This window comes from Marmota flaviventris, chromosome 14, assembly GCF_047511675.1.
Source record: "Marmota flaviventris isolate mMarFla1 chromosome 14, mMarFla1.hap1, whole genome shotgun sequence".
NCBI lineage: Eukaryota > Metazoa > Chordata > Mammalia > Rodentia > Sciuridae > Marmota > Marmota flaviventris.
Genome location: NC_092511.1, coordinates 21,746,584 through 21,766,092, shown reverse-complemented (window position 1 = coordinate 21,766,092; position 19,509 = coordinate 21,746,584). Strand labels below are relative to the sequence as shown.

Here is a 19,509-nt window from a genome sequence, read left to right as displayed (position 1 = left end):
CTCTCTCTCTCTCTCTCTCTCTCTCTGTGTGTGTGTGTGTGTGTGTAGAAAAAGAGAGACAAATTGTTTCAGGGCTGGGGGGGGGGGGAGTTGGTTTCCACTTGATCACTTGGAAGGATTCTCAGCAAGAGATAATAAATCAGTGGAATCAGCCTGGGTGGGAGGAGGTGACTTATCTGGGATTTTATTGTTAGGATGGACTCCAGAGCATTTCATTGGTTTAATTTTCTGTAGACCTTGGTTGGAGATTTATAATGTCATCATATACGACAAAGGCATGGCTTGGAAATACAGCAAAGTGCTTTAGAAATTGCTCTCCTTGGAAAAAGAACCATTTAGAGATAAGATTAAATTTGTGTGGACTGATTAGCTAAACATTATCTGGTACAAACTGTCCATTACCTTGAAAGAAGTTGATAAAAATATCATTAACTCATCGAGATTTCCAGAGAGACAGCCTCTTATCAGAAGGCCCTCTGAGCTCTGATGAAGTATTAGGAAGAGCGGGGAAACTTCCACAGAGTAAGGAATGGGGAAGACAGTCTCTAGTACATGGAAAGCTGTCCCCAGGAACAGGGCTGGGCACTGGTGTTTTGTCTTGTGGACCCCAGCAACTTAAACCACTGCAGTATGATCTGAAAAACCAACTCTTAATTGTCAGCTAGGGCTGCCCATCCCATTCACTCTCTGATATTAAGGATTTGTGAAATTACCTCCACAGTGGAGGCAGTTTGCTGGCACAGACTGAAACCTTGTTTCTGCCCTTGGAGTCCTTGGTATGAGTTTATGTGATTATATTTTGCACGGAGCAGAAGCTCAAGAAATGTATTCACAAAGAAATGATACAGGCCCCGGGTGGTAGGTCTGCCAATTAGTCTGGTCTGACCCTTGCACGTTGTATACATGTATTGAAATGCCACACTGTACCCCATAAGTATGTGCAATTACTATGTGCCAATTAATATATATATATATATATATAAATTTAAAAGAATTAAATTGAAGGCTATGTGGTCTGTGACAGGGATTTTACAGCTCTTAAAGTTTTAAAAGATAACAACTGTGGGGAAGGAAACATGAATAAATGTCTTGGGAGTGAATTTGCGGTTGTTCAATAGGCTGGCTGCACCTGGGGAGGAGCAGACTATTGGCCCTGTGGGGCACCATGACTTCCTGATGACACGCTAGGCCAACTCACAGGAGCCATGAGCAGGTGGTGACCATAGAAACAGCTTCAGGACCTAGTACGTGAACATTACACTGCTGGCTCACAATGGGTTGGGACCACTAGCAATGGCCACCCGGTGCTATAAGTGGGCCTGTTTTAGTTTTTGAAGAGTTTAATGTAGCTAAATGGGTTAAATAAATGATACTGGAAACTAAAGCAGGAATCAATGGTTTAAAATGAATGAATCTTGCTGGCTTGTCATATTGGTGACAGCAGCATATAATTAGCTTTGGGGACCCCTATTTTCAAAAGCTACAAAATTTTCCCTCTCCATGGACTTAGCAGTTTGACCTCAGATAGCCAGTTCCACTAGATAGCCACCAAACTACATTCCCTCTCGCTCCTCATGGCCATTCTTATTTGCAGGAAGTTTTTTCACTGGGAAAACCTCGAGTCAGCTACTAGACCCGCCATATTTTTTCTTGGCTATCCTAACCCCATGTGAGAGAGGGCCAGCCAGTAACATAAAATATTGATTCAAGTGTCTACAAAATTGTCAAGCCGTTGAGATAGAGCACTCAGCAAATTGCACATATGCATTGACTGGGAAGGAAAACTTAATAGCATTTATTTTTTATTGACTACAAAATGCCAATTGATTATAAAAAATCACATGTATCAATTCTCTATATCTTATCTTAAAGCCCCACAAATCAATGGATGAGGTTCATCACCCATGAGCTATAAAGCGTGACGAGAATGAGGTACCCAGATTGACAAAGGCCATAGACTGTGATGACTTGCACTATCCTATTATGAAATATCATTTTGGGTGATATTTAGACCCATGCATCTGTGGATTGAGAGGAACACTAAGAAAAGGGACTGTTAAGAAGGCTTTGAAAACAATTCTGAAGGCAAAATAGTTATGATAGTGCAAAATAATTTTAATGGAAGTCACTTTGGTCTGGTTGATTTTTTTAGATCTTTTCAACTCTGAGAATTGATTTGATGAATTAGAGTAATTCAGAGTCATCCAACAAACATTTTTTGGGCTTCTATCACATGCTGAGGCATTGGAGATATCAACATAAGGTGACCAGTTCTTCCAAGACACATATCAGAATTGGCATGACTGCAAACATGGTCTCCAGAAGAGGAAAAGAATTCATTAGAAACATGATAATTATCAAGGGAAAATAATGTAGTGACCCTATGCCTCCTTATCAATCCTCCCTCGTTGATCACAATAGAACAAGTATGGTTAGTCATAGAAACATGTTTTTCATTATTGTTCAGTTATCAGTGGTCATTTTTCTGGATAACACTTTCCAGAAAAAAAAAATGTTCTAGATGTTCAGAATCTGGAACACTCATGTAGGAGTGTTCCCCCCGGGTAGATGAAATGAGTGTTATGGTCCCCTGTCACATCAGCTAACTCAGGGAGCCCTAAATCTACCTAGCTGTTTATTCAAACAGCCCCTATCACCAAGGGATCTCAGATCTTAAGGTCTTGAGATTTCTTGCTCTTTAATCTTCAAGCACCAATAAGTACAAGGATCTTCAGGGTCAGGGGGTAAAGAGGCTCATATTTTATCTGGTTTTTAGATGTTGAGATATGTCCTAATGGATTGGTTGTCATGACAGAAACATAACTCAGAAAGATTGCAAAATGTTATCAATCAAAATGCAATCAAAAGATTGAAAAATCATAGATCATCCTTTCAGAGTGATAAGATTAGAAAGGAATAGATTTTATTTCATTGTAAAAAGTATGGCTATTAAAACATTCAGATTGCCATTTTATCTCTATCCAGATATACATACACACACATATCTCTATCTCTGAGTAAGGGTTTTTGCCATAGGAGGTCCCATGTAGAAGGTTGGCCATTTATTTCTGCTATTAAAGTCCAATGGTAAACTAACCAATAGGAATTAATTGTCACTAAGTGTGGGGACAAAAAGTCTAGAGATAAATGCATGGTAAGTTCTGTGTCCCTTCTATGGTTTGGATGTGGTTTGTCCTGCAAAGATTCAAGTGTTGGCCTTGGTCCTCAGTGTAGTGGTATTACTTTAAGAGATGGGACCTAGTGCAAGGTAATTAGGTAACTGGGGGCATTGCTCTTGGAAGACATTAATGCTGGTCTCACAAAATGAATTAGTTCTCATAAGAGTGTGTTGTTATACAGTGCGATCACCTCATGCACTTGGCATGTCCACACATGACCAATTCCCTTCCCATTTCTCTACCTCTTTGTGACCTAGTCAAGGTGATATCACCAGAGGCTGAACAGATAGGTCACCTGATGTTGGACATTTAGCTTCCCAAACTGTGAGTAGATAGACCTCTTTTCTTTATAAGTATAAGCTTCGGATACTTTGTTATAGCAACAAAAAAGAGACTAAATACAGTGAACTATGTGTTATAGCATGGAACAGAGTCAATATCAAGATTTTTAACTTACTTGACAGGCATTTGGCTTAATTTGACATATGTGGAGGGCAAGTGTAAGCCATGGCATTTACTTCCTCTATTCACAGCACAAGGAATCAATCTGACCACTCTTCATCATGAAAAGACTTTTCATCCAGGGAAAGTCCTTGGAGGCACTGTGACATCTCCAAACTTAATTTTCTATCTTTTTGATAATCTTGAAGCCATGAGAGCAATAGATCAACTAGACTGTAAACTTCTAGAAGGTACACAGGAGGCACTAAACCATTCTTTAACTAATGAAGTGAACAAATAAATGAATACATCCAGTCACCCTCCAGGACCAAGCACAAGGACTCACAGCACGGATGCTCTTGGGCTAATGTTTTGAGTCATGAGAGCTACCAGGTGACATCACATAGGCCATATGCACAAAGCCTTCATTCCTAGGTTCCTTGTTTGGAAGAAAAGGGGCAGTCCTTGGTCAGCACCTCTTTGAGGAGGTTTCTGATGACTTCATAGAACATTCCATGAGTCTCACATTCAGAACCCAGCAACAGGCTCATATTTAAGAAATACTGAGAGGCATGAGAATGCACATCTGTAGGAGTGTGTGTACTGTGGGCACTGTGTAGCATTCAAGTGCAACCGGCAGGTAACCTGGATGGGAACTATGGACTGGCTAGTTTTGCTTTCTCAGTTTAAATGTACTTTTCCTTTCATGGACAAAGAGTCACTTCACTTTCAAATCAGAGATGGTGACCTCAATTCACTCAACTACCCTTGGGCTCTTTCAGAACACGGCCTACCATAGGATCAGTGCTTAATAAATGCTTCCTGATAATGATGCTATCATATTTTAAAGACTAATCAAATACTCATGTGCCCTTGTAAATACACACACAGAGAGAACAATTTCTGTTGTCCTTGCAAATCCCCTGGGGAGTAGTTCAGATAGTGTGGGGTTAGGCTGCCTGACCGTCCTGAGGTTGCTCTGACTCGGATGATTTCAGGCTTCCCATGAGTTTAAAATTCACTGACCAAAGCTGTGTACCTGAGGTGGGGACCGTGTTGGAGGGGTCCTTGTCAGGACATATGATTTCTGTTCCTTCTCTCACCTGAAATGAGACACACAGAGAAATAAGAAGAAATGGATCTTGCTAAATTGGAAACTGGGTCTGGAGTAGACCTCTATTTTGAAAACTATAATTTAAGATTAGAAAACAAAAACCTTGGTGACTTTTATTCTTCCTCCTTTCCCTTGGTCCCTCCTATCCCACTGTCCACAGCATCCTTTCCCAGTGCTCCAAATCCACCGCCTCCTCTCTGGTGCCTCCTCCTTGCCTGAGCTCAGCCTTGGTTATTTCTGGCTGGAACACTGCAGCTTTCCCCAGAGCCACCAACTTCTGGCTCATAGGCTTGCAGCCTCCCAAGTCCCTTCAGAGTGGCCTCTCTCAATAGAACACAGCTATGGCGCTCCCCTGCCCAAATTCTTCATGAAGCCAGGGAGTTTTGTCTGTGCTCTTTATTCTTGTGTCCCCAGAACCTAGAACAGCAGCTGGCACAGTAGATGCTCAACAAGTATTTGTTGGTTGAAGAAGTAAATTCCTACTCTGTATTAACTTCGGCATGAAGTCCATCCTCCCTCCCATGGCAAGTAATGTCCCAAGATAGGCTTTTATTCCCTGGATCAATCTATCATTCTATTTATTCAGTCAACAAATAGTTATGGAGTACTGACCCTGAGTCCCTGCACTCGCTGAGCCTAGAAGTACACAGCCTGTGCTTCCTAAGTGTGTCCTGAAGGAGTTTATTACTCCCTCCTATCAGATGATAATAAGAGCAATGCTTATATAGGACTCATGCTATGCCACAAAAATATTATAAATGCTTTGTATTTATTAACATGTGATTTCATAATTCTGTGGTAGGATGATACTGTCACTACTTCCCAGGTTAAAAAAAAAAAAAAAAACAAGGCATGGAGAGGTCAAGGACCTTGCTCACTGACACCCAGCTAGTAAGCAGAAGAGTCCAAAGCCAGTTATCTTACCCCCTGGGCCACACTGCCTCCTGATGTGACTCAGCTGTGATGTTGGGACAAGTTGACCATTAAGTCCTTTACACAGGGTCTCAGGGTGGAGGCCCAGGCCGTGAACTTAACTTTCAGCACTTGGAATAAACTTTACCCTCTTTTGTCAAATAGGGAGGCAAGGGTTAGACCCCAATTCAATTTGGCCCACCTTGGTCCCCAGTTCCCTCAAAACAAAGGCACCCACCTTTAAGTATTTCTTGGCTCCTCAGAGGAGTGCAGAGTGCCCTATCTAATCTCCACAGGAGGTATCAGAAAGACAAGCTGAGATAAGCCATAAGCAAGATGTGAGAGTGTGACCTGTCCTCTGTGGGTGTAGACAACCCCTGAGGGCCTTTTGGTCTGCATACTGTCTGGTTCCAGACTGCACCACTTTTCTCTACCCTTCCCTAGCTTTCTGGTCAGATCAAGGGTTCACATTTACATAGAAGTGCTTGTCAGAGGTTTGGGAAGTGTCTGAGGAGTCCTGTCTTGCATCCCACAAATTGGGAGCAGGCAATAGCAAGCAGCATGAATACCCCACCATGCCATAAGAGCAGGTGCCAGGGTAGTTCCAAGAGGATATTGTAGGAAGATCTGCTAGCCACACACTAGACCCATCACTCTCTCAGAGCCTACCCTGACTGAACTTCAGATGCCTATGGCAGCCTCTGGCCCTCTGCAGCTCCCAGTGTGCCCAGAGGCAAATGGAATTCCAGGACACAAAGAACCTTTTGAGCAGCTTGAGAGACTGAGACAGGAGGGTGGGGAGTTCAAAGCCAGCCTCAGCAACAGCGAGGTGCTAAACAACTCAGTGAGACCCTGTCTCTAAATAAAATACAAAATAAGGCTGGGAATGTGGCTCAGTGATTGAGTGTCCCTGAGTTCAATCCCCAGTACAAAAATAAATAAATAAATAGATAAATAAATAAATAAAACCCATTTGGAAGGTTCCAAAAACTCATCAAGGTGTGCAGCCACTGGTCCATCCACTCATTTGTCAGTCTCAAAAGAACTTTCCTTACCTCAAGCTTCTCTTGGGGTTTTCGAAACCTGTTCGGGTGGTTGCTATTCTTGTAGGTGAAGAGATAGGGGCTCTCCTGCAGGGAAATGTAATATGTTGTAACCTTGACCCAGAAATCTGTATCCCTTAATAATCAGGGCTTATCATCCAGCAATACCTTTGGCCAATGGGGAGCATTCACATCATCTTTTAATAATGACAGAACCATTGTCTGGCCTCTCTTCCCTGCGATGCCCAATCATTCCCTGGAGGAGCTCACTGATGAAATGCCCAATTTGCAAGTCAGCATCTCTCTCTCTCTCTCTCTCTCTCTCTCTCTCTTGGATGACCCTGGATGTTGGTGCTACCAGGCTAAGTACATGCATCTTGATGAGAAGAGAAATTAATTCTAAGCTTCTTGGCACCCAAAGCCAAGTCAGAAACAGGGTGAATTATGTATTTCTTACTGCCTAGGAACCCAAAATTTACCAATTCATCACCAAAGCTAAACATTTTAACTAGTATTAAGGTAGAAGACATCTCATTTATTTATTTGCAGTCATTTTCTTGTCCACATAATTGGCAATGTGAATTACACACCTGCTACATATCAGATGCATGTTTAGGACACATCCACAATGACTCTCCTTCATCACCACTGAGATGCCATCATTCCTAACTCCTTCTCTACCCAGAGGGAGGAGGAGGGCTGGAAATGGCATCTGGGGCTCAGAGCCAGGGAAACAGAGTAGGTGAGGGGGACCATCCCTGGTGGCCAGGTGAGCAGTGCCTTTGCTCCTGTGCCTTCCACAGATGTGAAGGGCTTTGGTTCTTCTAGAACTCTTCTAGTGGCCCACATGCAAAGAACAGATCCAAGACTCTCAGGGGGCCAAAGTCTCAGTCAGGGAAGACCCCACTTCTCAGCAAAGTCACTTGGTCCCTTACCCCCAGCCCCTCCTACCTGAGACGGACATTTCACTGGCTTCCTCTCTGTTGTGCTGAGTGGCTCATCTTTCTGCCCCACTGGCTCCATCTAGAAAATAAGGTGATCTGAAACAGAAGTTCTCGCGCAGGTAGCAGCCCTCTGAGGTACTGTTAAGAAACACTTATTAGCGCTTCCAAGTTTGACCACTGGACCAGAAGCATTGGTGCCAACTGGACTCATGAGAAATGCAAATTCCCTGCCCCCATCCCAGATCTAGTGAGTCTGAAGCTCGGGGCTGGGGTGCAGCCCTCAGCATGGTAACAAGTCCCCTCTGGATTCCAAGGCCCGCTCAAGTTGGAGAGTCACTGTTTGAGAAGAATCAGCGAATTCTTGGCGTTATAGGGTCTTCCTGGTCCCTCCCTCTTGACAGTATGGGAGGAGGAACTGAACACAGAGAGGGTGAGGTGGAGCCCAGCCAGCCCCACCAGCTAGTCACAGCTAGACTATGACACTGCTGTCCTGGATCCAAACAAAATTCTCTCGGTGGGTCACACAGCTCCCTGGTCGCCTGGGGGCCTGTTATCAAGGGTATTTTTTTGTTCTCTCCTGCTGCCTGGCTTTTGGCCAGCTCAGTGATGAAATTTCCCTTAGAGAGAAGCGCAGGTATGGGAAGGAAGGGAAAATCCGTGGCTTCTGTGTAAAGTACATGTCCTTGCCCAGGTCCCCGCCCCACGCCCATCACCTACATGGGTGCCAACAATGTGCTGCCATTCTCAATAGGGAATGAGGACCCTCTAGTCACAGTTTTCACAGCTGCGAGGGGGCAAATTATGGGGCAAGCAAGCCCATATCTCTAACCAAGATGCAGAAACACAGAGACATGGAACACAGATTAGTCCCTCACAGCCAACCAAGATATCTAGCAATATAGGAATGAGTGGTGTGGTATCAGCTCTGACGTTGGTAGCTCCTTAAATGAAAACCATGAAGCTACTAACAACATAGACAAAAGTTATGTGGTATAAGCCAATCTGAGCACAGTGGCACATGCCTGTAATCCCAGCAACTCCAGAAGCTAAGGCAGAAGGATCTCAAGTTCAAGGCCAGTTTCAGCAATTTAGGGAACCCAACTCAAAATAAAATTTAAAAAGGGCTGGGGGTGTAGCTCATGTAGAGCACTTACCTAGCATGCCTGAGGGCCTGGGTTCAATACCTAGCACCTTCCCCTCCCCCTCAAAAGAGTATGGTATAGCAGAAAGGGAACCAGAAGATTAAAAAATTTAGGTAAAAGTAATTAAGAAAGAGCCAGGTATTATGGCATATGCCTGTAATCCCAGCGGCTGGGGAGGCTGATGCAGGAGGATCAAGAGGATCAAAACCAGCCTCAGCAAAAGCGAGGCGCCAAGCAATTCAGTGAGACCCTGTCTCTCAATGAAATACCAAATAGGGTTGGGAATGTGGCTCAGTGGTTGAGTGCCTCTGAGTTCAATCACTGATACACCCCCAACAACAACAAGAAAAGTACTAAGAAATAAGTAAAGGCAGTTGAAGAGTTAGATGAAGGAGGAAGGTTTTCCAAAAGATTTTTTTGCTGTTTTAAATCATTCAGTATACATAGATAAATGCTTTAAAAGAAAACACAATGGCTTTGAGGAATCACAGATCTTCTTCTATATGTGCTGTTTTCTACAGTTTGGGAGCCTCATGTTTTGAAGTCACCCTGCTGCCCAAGGTGCAGAGCTCTGGTAACACCTTTGTCCCTCATGTATCCTTCTAAGGACTCTGGCAGGGGATGCAGGAGGCTACTGGCTGGGCTACCCTCCTTGGCTCAGTCACCGGTCTGCATCTGCCATAGGATTTCAGATCCTTTACAAAATTCCTTTCCAGCCTCTGTGCTTGGTGACCATGAACCAGGAAGGAACTTTACCCCTCCTGGGACTGGCTTAACCAAATGGAAGGAGAGTCAGATAAGAGGGCATAATTAATGTCAGAAAAGGAGTGGCAGCTCCTTAGCTCTGGGGCTGGGGAGGAACTGGGTTCCCCAGCTTCTTTCAGTTTTATTCTGATGGTGGCAGTTCCTAGAAGGGGAAGGGCTCACCCAGGACATTCAGGGCCACTTGCAAAGGGCATGTTCAGTGGGCCTGGTTTGAAGGCCACATGTTAATATGTTTTGCTTTTGTTCTTTCCCCCATCTTTTAAGAATTCAAGCAATAAAATAATCTGGAAAGTAAACTTGAGCAAGTGACATCTGAAGGATTCTGGTAGAATAGGTACCAGAGACATGGAACACAGATTAGTCCCTCACAGCCAGTAGAGCTGAGCCTACTTTTTAAGGATATGAAAGAAGGAAAATTTATAGGGTTTCCCAATAAATCAATTTCTATGAAGAACCTTGTCCTAAATGTCTCTGTATTAGTCACACATATCCTTCTTGCTCCCTACCCTGCCCGTGGCTCTAGCACCTTGCTCAGGGCTTGATCGAAGGTGGGAGTCGGTGATTGCTGGAAGGATCTGGGACTAGTTCTCTAAGGGTGGGTCCCTTTCAATGCCACCATTGTGTAAGAATTCTGAGAAATTATTGAGGCAGTGGCAGCAGAAAGGGCTAGGGCATGAGTTATGTCCCAAACATAAAGTCCTCCTCATCTGGTACCAGGAGCTTAAGCTTTGCCTGGGGGTAGGGTGGGGGCCTGTGCAGCTGGGACACTTCCAGGCATGTTTTGGATGTGTGCAACTTTTTCTTCTCTGGCCCTCGGAGCTCACACTTGTGGGGCCTTTGCCAGGGCTGAGTGTCTGTGAACGTGGGCATAGAATGTGCACACCTGGCTCTTACCTTGGTGGTTCCCGTGAGGCCCAACACAGAATCTAGGAGGTATAGCAGAGATTCCTGCCCTCCCTGTGCTCCAGGGAAAGACAGTCAGTGAACCAAAGGGCATGGGGGCGCCCAAAGGCTTCTGTGCTTTCGCAAGCCCCCTGAGGTTGGCAGAGGGTCAATATATTCTTTTGGAAGGTAGAGAAAAGGGAGACCCATGTGACTTGCCTCAGGAAACCACCAAGAGTGAGCCTGGATCCAGAGCTCAGGTTTTCTGGCTCCTAGCCCAGGACCCTTCACCCTAACATGTCATGTTCTCAGGGATGGGTTCCGGCCTGTAGGAGCTGTCCGTGAGTTCCAGCACAGCTGTGGGGTGGCCTGGCATTTTGCCAGTGAAGAAACTAGGTAAGGGACTCATAGGGAACTCCTCCCTTCCTTCCTGGCTGCAGGAGCCCCAAGGGACTTGCTGGGCTCTGTGGACTTGTGGTGGGTTGGCCAGGTCTGGGGAGAGTAGGGTAGCTGCCTGGCCAGGAAAGCTCTACCTCCTCTTAGAGCACTTGGGAACTGTGCCCCAGTCCTTTGGCCTTGAGAGTGAGGACTTCTATCCCCCTCGGTGTCCCTGCTTCCCTCTAGTGGGTTGGGAGAAACAGCATGCATATGTCTATTTGTGTGCACAGGGACATCCCTGGGCAGCCCAATAAAGGCGATAATCATCACTGCTGCCATCAACACCAAGGACCATAAATAACATGATGAAAGGAGAAAGAGAAAGGAACCCAGCCTTTCCCCAGTCTCCCTCCAGTGCCTCCCCTGTCTTGCACTCAAGGGCTCCTTTTGTTCTCGGGGCCTGATAACTATCCCCACATTTCCTCTCTGGTCGGACCAGCCTCCTTCTTACCCCTTGCTACTACATCTGGTCCATTCTTTCCTCCATGCCCCTTGCTCACAAAGGTCCTCTCACTGAGAATGTCCTCCCTGACCTTCCCCAACACCCTCAGCCTCTTCTAATCCCATTCACTGCCTCTCCTGACCTCCCAGTCCATATTGCCTCTGGGTACACAGCTTGGATATCCCTGCTGGCCCCCTGACCTTCCCAGCCACACACTTAAGCTCCATGAGGATGGAGCCCACATTGGTATCTCTTGAATACTCCTTGGCTGCCATCAGGCGTGTTGAAGGCACCCGCTTGCTGGTCGGGAGAAAGGTGACGTGGGAGAAGGATGGAGAATCTGGCTGAGATGGAACAATCAGCCTTCACCCCAGAGAGAGTGGGTGGGAGGGCAGCTCCCACTGGAGGGGCCAGGTTCTTCTCTGCCCCCCATGGAAGATCACCAATGGAGTGGTTTCCTGCGGGAATTTCCTACGCAAAGATCAGAGCCACAGAATAGTTTTCCTGTTCAAAGAAATCAAGTGCTTTCTCCAAAGGACAGTGTGGCTCCATCCTCAGGGACTGCCAGGAGGCTCCCTTTCCCTCTCTGCTCTGTGCCAAACACGTGCCAAAGTGTAGCTGCTCGTGTACTCCAGAGAGCACACCCAGTGGAGGAGATGGAAGAAATGTTTCTAATCCAGAGAAGAAGAAAAACAAATTTCTGTCACTAGAATTCTAAAAATAGGGCAGCTCTGATGGTAGGGGCAGGGCAGGGGATAAATGACAAAAAGAGGCCTCTGCCTAGTGCCCTGGAAAGGCTCCAAGCCTTGTATGGCATTCTATCCACCCACTAACCCCAAGACCCTGGGTGGCTTCAGGATGTGGGGATGAGCGCTATCGGTACAGTACAAAGAGCAGCAGAGTCATTGAGAGCCAGAAGCAAGCCACACACTGGACATGCAGGCGGAGGCGCTGTCAGGGTTTTGCAGAAAGTTGCTGAGACCCTGAGTTCACACAGCTGGGAGAGGGGATTCGGGTTTCAGATGGGACCTAGTTCTTCACCACTCTGAAGTCCATGCTCGTTCCAGGTGCCCCCTGGGCCTTTAGATCTACCCAAGGATATCTAAGTGTGAGGACACTGGACAGATACGGCCAAGGGTTCCTGTGCCCAGAACCCCACTAAAGCAGAGGTTTACCACACCGACTCTGGGGAAATGGACCTTCCTCTGGGGACAGCGGGATAGTGGGTCCCCCACTATCCCCCCACTGCCTGTCACTGGCAGGTGGCAGCCCAGCTCTGGGACCTGGGTCAAACTCTTCAGAGGAGACCTGGGCCTGCACCAGGTGCGACGAGCTCCCCTGACATCCTGCACCTCCTCCTCGGGGCAGTGCGAGGGGGCTCTGTGGCGATGGCAGCCCTGCCCCTCTTGTGGGCCACTCCCAGGCTAGCATGAGCCCCAGCCCCGTCCACTCACCATGCTGTTCCAGAGGTTCAAGGCGAGGGTGGTGGGATCCTGGTGCAGGGGCCTCTCCTGGAAGAGAAGCAGATAAAATAGGAGCCTGTGTGCCCCCAGGGTGTAATGGCCTCTGCACATGCTGACACTCCCTAGCACGGAGCTGGGTGGCCTGGCCCAACTCTGTCCCTTAGGCCCTCCCCTCAGAGATATGGTGGCATTATAGGAACAGAGGGAGCAAGTGGCAGGGAAGCAGTCTGGTGTGGTGGAAGTAGGATGGTGAAGTGAGACGGGAGGCTAACCCTCCTCTTCTGCCTCCTTAACCATTGCTTAAATGTCGGTAAGCCCTGGGGTTGACACAATGGTCCTCACCAGCGTGAGCTGGGGGCCTGGAGCAGGAGCTATCTCCAGATGCCCTCAGAAACCTTGGTTAAGTGTGGACCCACCCCAGGACTGCGTGATCTCGGTGGCCTCTTACCCCATGACCTGGGGGAGAGGAAAACACAAACTCTCCTCCCTTCAGGGATGGAGGTGGAGGAGTGTGCAGAGGGAGGAGAAGAGTTGGTACCCGTGGAAATGCCAACCTGATAATCACCACAGCTAAGGGGTACTGAGCACTTCCCCAGCCCCAGACACTGTTCTGAGTTCTCCCTGTCATGTGACCTTGACAATCACCCTAGAGGGAGGGAATCGGACCAACAGTCCTGGTTTTATAGATGCAGAGTCAAGGTACAGAGAGGTCAAAACACTTGCCTGAGTGGTTGGCCCATTCTGGAGACCCAATTAAAAGCTGGGCCATCTGGCCTGTGTCCCTGCTCTTTTCCTTTGGGCTACCCAGCCTCAGGCAGCTATGCAACCCCCTGGGAAAATTGTATAAGAAAGCATAAGAGAATTTTGCATCACGGCCCCTTGAGACTATGTATCCTGGGTTTTGAAAAGCTGGACTGGGCTAGGGCTTCTGCCAGGGGAAGGATGGGAGAGGGAGGTGGGAGCAGATGCAGGGCCTTGGCCTTCCCCACCCATGCTCCTGCTGCCTCCCGCCCCTCACTCACCAGAGGTGGCGACATCTCATAGAAGAAGGGCTGGAAAACCACTGCAAAGGACTCCTGCCCACTGAACCTGCTGGAGGCCAGGAGGCTTTCCCAGGCTTCCTGAAGAAGAGAGCAGAGGGGTGCGCATGCAGGAGCGCCAGCCTGGCAGAGCTGGCCCAGCCCCGGCAGGGGCTTCTCAGCAGCCCCTCGCTGGGTCTGCCATCACGCATGGTAAACAAACAAGCTACGGGGAGGGTCCCTCTTGCCTCCTGGTTTGGAGACCTTGATGGGCTAAGCCCAGTTTTCACTTGCCTCTGAAACCCCAGCATCAGGTAAGACCAGAGGTACCTGAAGATAGTCTCTGGAAGTTCAAGAATATAAGGGCCGGGCGCCGTGGCGCCCACCTGTAATCCCAGCCGCGGGGGAGGCTAAGGCGGGAGGATCATGAGTTCAAAGCCATCCTCAGCAAAAGTGAGGCTCTAATAAGCAATTCAGTGAGACCCCTGTCTCTAAATAAAATACAAAATAGGGCTGGGGATGTGGCTCAGTGGTCAAATGCCCCTAAGTTCAATCCCCGGTACTAAAAAATAAAAATAAAAAAAAATAAAGAATATAAGGCAGCCCAGCATGCCACAGGGCCCCAGACTCTGTTCAAGGTCTGATCTCTGCAGAGGAATGGGCCATGAGCCACTGCAAAATGCTGTCATTTCCAGAGTGAAAGAAGTATCGCACAACTTCATTTACAACTTTTCTCTTAAACACAAATCCTCACATTAACATGTTAGTAGGAGCCATGCGTTGAGGTGTTTGCTCATGAGGACGATGGCTTTCATTGAGCCCTCTAGACTCTGCTGGGGCCTCTCTGTCAACTGGCATGCATGTCTCTGGAAGCCCTGGGTTGTCTTTGGGCTGTGGTCTGGAGTATAGGTACCACCTGGGCAAAACCAGATCACCAGCCACAGATGTGGTGGTAAATGTGGAAATGATGACAAGAAGCAAAGTTCTTCACTCTCTTGTCTAGACATAGAGCCAAGGCACCGAGAGGTCATGGTCCCCTACTCCCAATCCCCCTGTATTGCAGTGCCCCTGAGTTATATATGGGAAGATGGGCTCATCACAGGGAACCAAAGCTACTATCACTTTAGTTCCTGATTGTTGGTTCTGAATTTGGCTGAATAAGTTCCATTGGAGCAAAAGTAACTCCTTGCTCCCAGCATCCCTGTTCCCCTCATGATCACCCCAAGCTGTGAGCCAGCAACTCAGGGTCCCCCTGGGCTCACCTGATAGGACCACTGCATTATAACCTTGGCCAGCTTTGAAGTGTCCCCTGAGCAATTGCAGGGCTCTGGTCCAGGTCTGTTGCAGGTCAGAATGAGTCAGAAACGAGAGAACTGAGTGTGTGTGTGTGTTTGCACACACACACACACACACACACGCAGGGACAGGAGTCAGGAGGTGCCGGGCTGCCTCCCGCAGTTGCTTAGGGAGCAAGCTGGAGTCTAAAGGTTGCAGAAGAAAGGAGGCAAATACTAGGGAGGAGAAAGGCATGTGGAGAGGCACTGGAGTGCTTGTCCCCAGGAGGTGGGCATGGGCTGTGGAGGTATTCTCCAGCTCCTCCATCTTCTGAGCTTCCTCTTCCTCTCCTTTGCTCTTCATCCCAGAAATCCACAACCCACCCTTCCTCATCTACCTCACTCTCCTTCTTCCCCTTCCGAACCCCTTTCCCTCAGCACTGGCTCTCTCTCCTCTCCAGCTGTTCTTCCCTGACTTCTTCCACATGAACTTCTTTTCTAGGTTCAAAGCCAGGATTTTAGGATGTGGGTCCAAGAAGTTTAAATTCTATAAAAGTTTTTGAAATACATAGGAATCAAGTTCTGAGAAGTTAAAATACACTCAGGCTACATTTATTTTCTATCCAATTTCTAGAAGTAACACCTCTTGGTTTAGAGATGTTTTGCTAAACCCACTTTTTAAACTCTCAAATCATTCCGGTGGTTGCAGGAGGTGGGGGCGGGGGGGGGGTCTGGCACGACATCAACCAGACCAAATTTAACTCAGTCCCCAAAGCATTCCTTGGCAGCAGGCCCACCCCACTCCAGCTCTGCCACTCGCTAGCGTGTGAGCTCACACATGCTGCAGATCCCCTCCCGGTCTCCGTGCTCTGGGTCTGCTCGTGGGATCAATTAAATGGAGGGTTCCTGCAGTGCCCAGTATGTGGCACCACACAGCAGATGTCCATCTCATTCTGCTATCCCTTTTACCTGAGATGAGTCCCCTGAAGCCCCTGTGATGTGGCTGCAATCTCAGAGACATCCACCAGGTTCACAAATGCTTTGGGGACCTAGGAGGACATGAGGAATAGGAAGGTGAGCATTTACCAAGTCACATGGCTGCCCAGGGGCTCTCTGGAACTCCTGGTTTGGGGGGCCACCTATTGGTTAAACAGACTAGCCCTTTGGCAGATGTTTGATTGGGGTTGATCCTAAGCTGTGGCCCCTGCAGCTGGTGGGCAGGGAACCTCCCAGCATGGTGTCAGTGGGGTCACAGACCCCCAGGGAGCACACGGGCAGGCCAGAGTCACCGTACTGTGCTGGCCCCTTAGAACCTGCAGCTTTGCCTGGTGGCTCTAGGCAGAGAAGCCCTGCAATTCCTCAAGACCCTGATGGTCACTGCCCCAGACCAGGCCAGAGAGCAGCCTCAGAAAAGAGCTGGGCCACTGGGTCCCTGGGAGGAACCGAGCCTCCCTCAGAAACACCTTTTTCAAGAGCAAAGTACTATTTCCTGAGCACTTGTCATGTTAGAGGATGACTGGACAGAGTCCTCTGGAGATCTGCTTTTCCTGAGGGTCTTGCTGTCCTTCACAGGAGCCCATCTTCCTAACCTGGAAGAGGCCATTTGAGAGTAAAGCACAAACTGCCCACCAGCCCTCAGAAGCATGGCAGGAGGTGCCTGGAGGAAGCTTGCCCAAGGTCCCACAGTGCTAGGAGCCGCAGCCTCACCTCCTGGTGCAGGTAGTCCAACATCCCAGCCAGCTTGTCCATGCCGCTCGTCAGCTGCCTTTCCTATGGGAGGAGACTGGACTGAGCAAGGGAGGCAGCAGCAGGGACGAGGCTGAGCATGACAGGTCTCAGGCCAGCCCATCAGGAGAGGCCATTAGAGGCCCTGGCTCCCCACCAGTTAGAGTTTCTGGACTTCCTCGTTTTGCTTTTTGGTTTGGTCCATTCTTTGGCTTTCCCCAAACCATCATTCACCAGGGACAAAAACAAACTCCCCCAGGTGAGAAGTCCTATGCCAGGAAAGGGCAAACCCAAGGTTAGACCAAGGTCAGAAACCCCTGTTGCAATTTCGATGTTCACATTGAGGGGTGGGAGTCCGGTGGGAGACCCTCCCAGGGGCTGATGGAATGGCAGGAGGGCTCCATCACCTGAGTCTAAACACATCTGCTACCTACCCAACTCACACCCCGCTCCTTCCTTGCAGGTAATGAAAATAAACAAATGAAATCACCTCAAAAACCAACCCTGGATTACCTGTCCAATCTGAAAAATAAATAAATAAAATTTACAAGAAGGCAAACTCTTTAGCTGCCAGCACACCTGTCTGTCCCCTGAGGCGACTTAGACAGAAAGATAAGGAAGGCTGAGAGCAGTTCTGTTTCCTGGGGGACTCAGGCAAGGACTCGAGAGACAGCTGCCAATCACTAGGCAGGGTTGTGGGGAGGGCGGCCCACTGCCTGCAGCATGCTAGGTAGTGCAAAGTTCCCGTCTTTCCCATCTGTTTCTGTGCTTTGGGGCAAGGCTGTCCCTGGGCAGCTAGGTCAGCTTGGTCTGTCCAATGGCCAGTGACAAAGCCTTCAATCTTCTTAGTCTTCTTCTGAGTTTCTTCCTGAGCATGACATTAGGCATCACACTTTCCCTCCTGAGGAGCCCTGGGAACTCAGCCTAAAAGTGTCCTTGCTGCCCATCTGTACCACATTCAGGACATTCACCTTCCTTAGGGGGCTGGGGAAGCCCTGCTTGGCTGTCCCCCAAATGAGAACCCTGCCTTAGTAGCTCCTGAATCAAGGTGCTGGTTCACAGCTGTAGATGGGACCCAGGCTCACCCAATCATTCCTGGCTCCGAATGATTCCTACTTGGGCATACAACTGTCCCTGTTTCTTAGTGGAAGACATTTATACTCTTATAAAATGTCCCTCTTCTCTAAGGTCACATATCATATAAACTCCTTGAGCTCCAAGTTTGTAAATTGTTATTTCTCCCAAGATATCTTTTCTCTCCAGATTCAGAAGATAGCCTATAATCAGAGACCAGACTTAACATTTTCTAATAAATTATTTCCTTGGGATTTTTTCCAAAGAAGATGATTATTGAGCCAAAGATGAGAATGTTTTAGGTCTCTTGAATCACACTGCCAGTGTATCCTCCAAGACGCTGCCACCTGTTCCTAATGGCATTTGCAATGAATATGTGTGTGTGTTTTCTCACCATGTCATAGGATTTTTTTCTCTTATGATTTTTTAATCTCACTCATTAATAAAACTAGACTTGAACTAGGGAGCAGCATCAAGCATCAAGACCCTGAAATCATCCTGTGCACTGCTGTGAGCCAGGCTACTAGCTCCCTCTGAAGACAAGACATCGCAATGCCTAGTGGATGGTCCCCAATGGCACTGTCTTAGGGCTTTGGTCTTAAGAAGCCCCTAAAGAAAAAGTGGGGGCACAATGCCTTATCTGATCCTCACTGAAGGGACCCAAAATTCTTAGGGGAAGAGAAATCCGGGTCCTAAGGCCGGACAGAACTTTAACATTTCTTGTCAGCCCAGCGCAGTGGTACATATCTATAATCCCAGTGGCTCAGGAGGCTGACACAGGAGGATCGTGAGTTCAAAGCCAGCCTCAGCAACTTAGTGAGGCCCTAAGCAACTTAGCAAGACCTTGTCTCTAAATAAAACATAAAAAAAGGACTGGGGTGTGGCTCAGTGGTTAAGTGACTCTGGGTTCAATATCCAGTACCAATAAATAAATAAATAAATAAAAAGTTTCTTCTTAATGGCAAAACTCTTGTTCTCATAGGAACTTTCAAGAAATGCTTGACATGAGACAGGTAAAGGCACAGTGACTCTGTGAAAACAGGTGGGATCTGGAAACTGCCTGGTCAATGTCTGTCTCCAGAGGCACCTCCAGGGGCCCCACGGGACTCTGCAGAACACACTTTGACGGTTACTGATGGCAAGATCATACCTGAGATGTGCTTGTAGGAATATAGGTACAGTCTGCAATCAACCTTAAGTGAACGTCAGCTCTCCCACCACCACCAGTGCTCATAGCCAAGGGTGACAACAGAATCCCTGTCTTGCTTCATTTCCTAAAGTCAGTACTTACACGAAATGAGAATTGAAAGGCAAAATGATTTTAAACCAATCAGGAAGTTGATTTTCCTTAGCTATAGAATGACCATCGACTCAACTTATCTATGTCTTCATTTCCTTTTCCCCATATGAGGGATGGTAGGTCAAAAACACCTATCCCCTGTGATATTAGGAATGCACATTATGAATGTATTTCAACCACCAAACTGTGTACCCAAGAACGGTTAGATGGTCAACTTTGTGTTACCTGTATGTTACCACAATAATAAAAGAAAAAAATTGGATAAAAATGCAAACACAAAACACCTGTCCCTACATGTTTCCTTAAGCATCTATCCATCTGCTCAGCCTCTTGGCCATCCACCTGCCCTAAT

General features: G+C 47.6%; 1 protein-coding gene across 1 annotated transcript in view; it reads right to left on the bottom strand.

The window, feature by feature from the left end:
- Positions 1 to 19,509, bottom strand: part of Plb1 (phospholipase B1) — a 119,762-nt gene that overhangs the window by 69,442 nt on the left and 30,811 nt on the right. Inside the window, exons 8-15 of the mRNA XM_027933380.2 lie at positions 16,766 to 16,828; positions 16,028 to 16,107; positions 15,047 to 15,122; positions 13,788 to 13,886; positions 12,757 to 12,813; positions 7,641 to 7,712; positions 6,702 to 6,776; positions 4,660 to 4,723 (exon numbers count right to left, since the gene is read on the bottom strand). Coding sequence (XP_027789181.2) covers positions 4,660 to 4,723; positions 6,702 to 6,776; positions 7,641 to 7,712; positions 12,757 to 12,813; positions 13,788 to 13,886; positions 15,047 to 15,122; positions 16,028 to 16,107; positions 16,766 to 16,828 — 586 coding nt within the window. The remainder of the gene's footprint in view (positions 1 to 4,659; positions 4,724 to 6,701; positions 6,777 to 7,640; positions 7,713 to 12,756; positions 12,814 to 13,787; positions 13,887 to 15,046; positions 15,123 to 16,027; positions 16,108 to 16,765; positions 16,829 to 19,509) is intronic.